Source organism: Ichthyophthirius multifiliis (assembly GCF_000220395.1).
Source record: "Ichthyophthirius multifiliis unplaced genomic scaffold scaff_1120509250881, whole genome shotgun sequence".
In the NCBI taxonomy this organism is placed as follows: domain Eukaryota; phylum Ciliophora; class Oligohymenophorea; order Hymenostomatida; genus Ichthyophthirius; species Ichthyophthirius multifiliis.
Genome location: NW_004086410.1, coordinates 17,833 through 22,044, shown reverse-complemented (window position 1 = coordinate 22,044; position 4,212 = coordinate 17,833). Strand labels below are relative to the sequence as shown.

Here is a 4,212-nt window from a genome sequence, read left to right as displayed (position 1 = left end):
TATTTTTTTTTCTCTTTGTATAAAAATATTTTTTTTCAAAACGAAATATAGTAATTATTAATAATTTTTATTTTTTTATTTAATTTAATAAAATATAAAATATTTATAAATTTTTAAAAGAATAATTTTTTAATAATTTTTTCTTAAATATATTATTAAAACCTTTTAAAGCTTTTAAAATTAATTTTGAAAAACCTGTATAAAATTATATTATTACAAAATAAAAAATATTATTTATAGAAATAAAAAAAACTTAAAAGTAATAAGATTTTATTTTAGAGTTTTAAATTTATATTAATGAATTTAATAAATAATAATTAAATTGAATATATATATATATAAATTTTATTATTATTTAATCATTTCTATCCTAAAATTTCTATTAATTCATCTCTTCTATTTTCATCAATTTTAGTAGGAAATTCAATTTCAAATTTAATATATAAATCTCCTCTTTACAATGGTTTATTAAAATTTTCGACTTTAAATTCATCTGAGTTATATATAGTCATTCCTTCTCCTTTTATAAGTTTATATGTTTTTGGTCTTTTTTTATGGTTTGTTTCATTTATACATTTAATATAATAAATAAATTAATATACAAAATTACCCAACAATTTAGTCTATTGGAATATGTAATTTTCTTCCATCTAAAGTTATAAATTATACAGGATTTCCGAGTAATGAATCTATTAGTTTACATTTCCATCTAAAAATTAAATCATTCTCTTTTCTTTTTAATGTTGGGTGTGGAATTTCTTTTATTATAAAAACCAAATCAGCTAATTTTATATTAAATTATAATTAATTTAAGAAATATATTTTTTATTTACAATTATATAATCCTGGTGTTTCGTTTCCTTAACGAGGATATCTTATTGTTTGTCCATTTTTATATCCTGGCTTTATTTCTAATTACCTATTTTTTTAAAATTATTTTTTAATTCTAAAACCCTAAAATTACTTTGTTTCTTTAATTTCTTTAGTAGTTCTTCCATCTTGATTTAAAATCTATTTTTTAAAGAATATTTTATTTTTTACAATATTTATAAAATTTACTATTCTTTAATAAATAACATCCTTTGAACATCCATTGTATAGTTCACTCAGAGTGCATTAAACAATTACATTTAAAACATTTGGAGGCTGAGGTTAAGGCTAATTTTGGGCTCCAAAAGCATAAGATAATAAACTACCTACATTTTCTTGATTATCAGTATCTTTAAATTATAGTAATTTATTTGATTTCAAATTTTAATTGATATATATAGTTTTATATTGATTTTTTAATTAATTACCATATATTTATTAGTATGGGTTATTTGTTCCGAAAAACTTCTCAAATATTTCCTCTGGATTTCCTCCGAATCTGTATCCACCCTTTTTTAATTTATTGATTTTAGTAAAATTATTGCACAAAATAAAAATTAATATATTGTAATTCAAAAAATATTGAATTCAGAATTTACTTATAATCCTATAATTTTTTAAATTTAATTAAATTGTAAACAAATTAATAATATTTACCTGCTGTACTAAAGAACCCATTTTTTAATTTTTATTCACCATGCTTGTCATAAAATGCTCTTTTAATGGCTTTTATTGATAAAATATATTAAACATTAAAAAATATATGTTTACAATCACTCAGTACTTCATAAGCTTCCGAAATCTAACTAAAAATGTTATAGCTAGTTTGCCAATCATCTGAACTTAGTTTCGGATGCCATCTTAATGCTAGTTTACGATAACTTTAAAAATATATATTTTTATTAATATTTTACAATTTTTTTTTTTTTTTTACGCTGCTGCTACCTAACTTTTTGTTGCATCCCTTTCAATTTAAAGGTCTTCATAGTAATTTCTTGACATTAAATAAGTAACTATTTTTTTAAAAGGTTCTTTTATTTATTTAAAATAATTTTTATTAATATATATAAAAGTTGATGTTACAGTTTCTTTTTATTAATAAATAAATAATTTTAATGTATTTCAAATATAAATAAAAAAAACAAAAATAAATAAATATAAAAAAATATATATATTCGAAAATATCTAAATTAATTACATAAAATTAAAGTCAAAAATAAAAAAAAGTTAATAATATAATTTAAAACAAAACAAAAAGAAAAATTAAAAAGTAAAAAATGGCACTTGCTAAATTCCATAAAAAAGAAGTAATAAAAATAACGAATTTAGAAAATTCGTTGAAAAAGTCAAGAATATAAATATATATATAATATAAAAAAATAATAGAAATTAACAAAACCTGAAGAATTAGTAGGTTCTGCATTAGTAGATATTGAAAACAACAATTCTGATTTGAAAACTTATTTAAAAAGTGTTATTTTGACTCATGTTGAAGAACATACATTAGTCAAAGCTAACAAAAAATAAAAATCCGCTTTATTAGTTTATGTTCATTTCTAATCTTATAAAGTTGTATAAGCAATATCAAGAAAATTAATTATTGAACTTGAAAAAAAACTTAAACAAAATGTATTTTTCACAGCTAAAAGAACTATTGAATCCAAATGGGTAAAAGAACACAAATCGTAATAAAGACCAAGAAGCAGATGTCTCACTTACGTTTATGATGCTCTTTTGGATGATTTATTACTTCCATCTGTTATTATTGGAAAGAGAGTTAGAGTGAGATTAGACGGAACTTAATTCACTAGAGTGTAATATTTTTAATAATTTTTTAATTTTATTTAAAAAATTTTTATAGACATTTAGATTAAAATGACAGAGATTATTTAGAAGAAAAATTAGATCTTGTTAGTGTTATTTATAAGAAACTCACTACACGTGACGTTAATTTTGAATTTAGAGAAGACAAAACTTTCTACACTTACAAAAAATGAAGATTTTATTTTATGTATTTTTTTTCTTCTTTGAATATTTTGCTATTTTAAAAAAAGAAAAAATATATTTTAATTTTTTATGTTTTATTAGTTATGTTAATTACAATATTTTATTTAAATTTAAATAATTCTTAACTTAAATAATAGTTATAAAATATTATTATTTTTAGTTTTAATAATATTTTATTAAAAGGTTAATAAATTAATAAACTTATTCAGTTTTTAAGATATTTGTTTCAAATTTCTGACTTTTAATTTAAAAAAGTGATAATTATTGAATATTATTTTATATTTTAAATATATATAAAAAAAATTAATTTATAAAATTATATATATATATATATATATGTTTTTAGTTTTTGTAAAAAATAAATATTCAATAATTTTATTAGTTATTAGTAATTAATGTTTGATAGTTTTTAATAGATATTAATAGTAAATAATACAATTATAAAATGAAAACATATATAATTATAAAATATTAAGTAATATTTAATATATATATATATAAAATATACATTACTTTAAATTAATATAAATAAAAATATTTAATTCTTTAAAAATTTTATTACTTTTATTCTTTTTATTTTTAATTTTCATATTATCTTTATTCTTCAGTTATCTCTCATATTTTTTATTTTTTTTGTAAATAATAAATATATTTATATTAATTATGTAAGAAATCTCTTTTATTCTTTTAATATAAGTAATTTTAATTTTCTAATCTTTTTTATTTCAAATAAATTTTATTTTAATTTTTCAAAAAATAAAATAAAAATGTAGTCATTTCATTTAGAAATTATTAACTTATATATTTAATATTATTTATATATTTTATTAAAACTTAAAATAAAAATACAAATATAAATTTATATATTCATTTATTTTAGCTTCTTTATTATTGTTATTTTAACAATACTCCATTAGGATCCAAATACTTAGGATCTCCAGTCCTTTAGAATCTTTAAAATCTTTAATAATATTTTCTATTTATAAGAGCAAGTTCTTTTGCATATCTATCGCTACTTGATTATGTGGCTATAAATGGAGCGAAAAACAACGGAATTCTAAAAGCCATTCTCAAATATTTATTCCAAGAAAAAATATTTAATTATTTAATTTTTTTAATCTAAACATTTAATGTAACTCCTACTATTGTTGAGAAAAATAAATTTCTGCTTAAATAACTAAATTGCTTTTTAGCATGATCTAAGTCAAGTTCTTCAATTATATCTGAATTTTATAATAAATAAACAGGAAATTCATGCTCTTATATAACTGCTTGTTATAATTAAGGATTTATAGCAGGGTTTGGTTAACCTTAAGGTTGTCCTCCTCCGAACAT

At 17.9% G+C, this 4,212-nt stretch overlaps 3 protein-coding genes across 3 annotated transcripts, besides 2 other annotated features; 1 reads left to right on the top strand and 2 right to left on the bottom strand. All coding sequences in view use genetic code 6, as the record gives it.

Moving 5' to 3' along the window:
* Window positions 1-359: 359 nt before the first annotated feature.
* IMG5_106680 (hypothetical protein) lies at window positions 360-1,878 on the bottom strand (the record flags this gene model as incomplete). The annotated part of the gene is made up of 9 exons (XM_004035013.1): window positions 1,805-1,878; window positions 1,642-1,751; window positions 1,528-1,596; window positions 1,470-1,477; window positions 1,299-1,380; window positions 1,060-1,220; window positions 834-1,011; window positions 611-782; window positions 360-546 (listed from the first exon to the last, which is right to left on the bottom strand). Exons 1-9 carry the CDS (start codon window positions 1,870-1,872, stop codon window positions 360-362), a joined length of 1,035 nt encoding a protein of 344 aa, XP_004035061.1. The 5' UTR covers window positions 1,873-1,878.
* A 115-nt stretch (window positions 1,879-1,993) lies between these two features.
* Window positions 1,994-2,038: a microsatellite.
* Window positions 2,039-2,132: 94 nt separating this feature from the next.
* IMG5_106670 (ribosomal protein, putative) lies at window positions 2,133-2,989 on the top strand. Its single transcript, XM_004035012.1, has 3 exons — window positions 2,133-2,177; window positions 2,257-2,684; window positions 2,732-2,989. The coding sequence occupies exons 1-3, from the start codon at window positions 2,148-2,150 to the stop codon at window positions 2,865-2,867; spliced, it is 594 nt and encodes a 197-aa protein (XP_004035060.1). The 5' UTR covers window positions 2,133-2,147; the 3' UTR covers window positions 2,868-2,989.
* Window positions 2,990-3,011: 22 nt separating this feature from the next.
* Window positions 3,012-3,055: a microsatellite.
* Window positions 3,056-3,744: 689 nt separating this feature from the next.
* IMG5_106660 (hypothetical protein) lies at window positions 3,745-4,212 on the bottom strand (the record flags this gene model as incomplete). Its single annotated transcript, XM_004035011.1, has 1 exon — window positions 3,745-4,212. The coding sequence occupies one exon, from the start codon at window positions 4,210-4,212 to the stop codon at window positions 3,745-3,747; it is 468 nt and encodes a 155-aa protein (XP_004035059.1).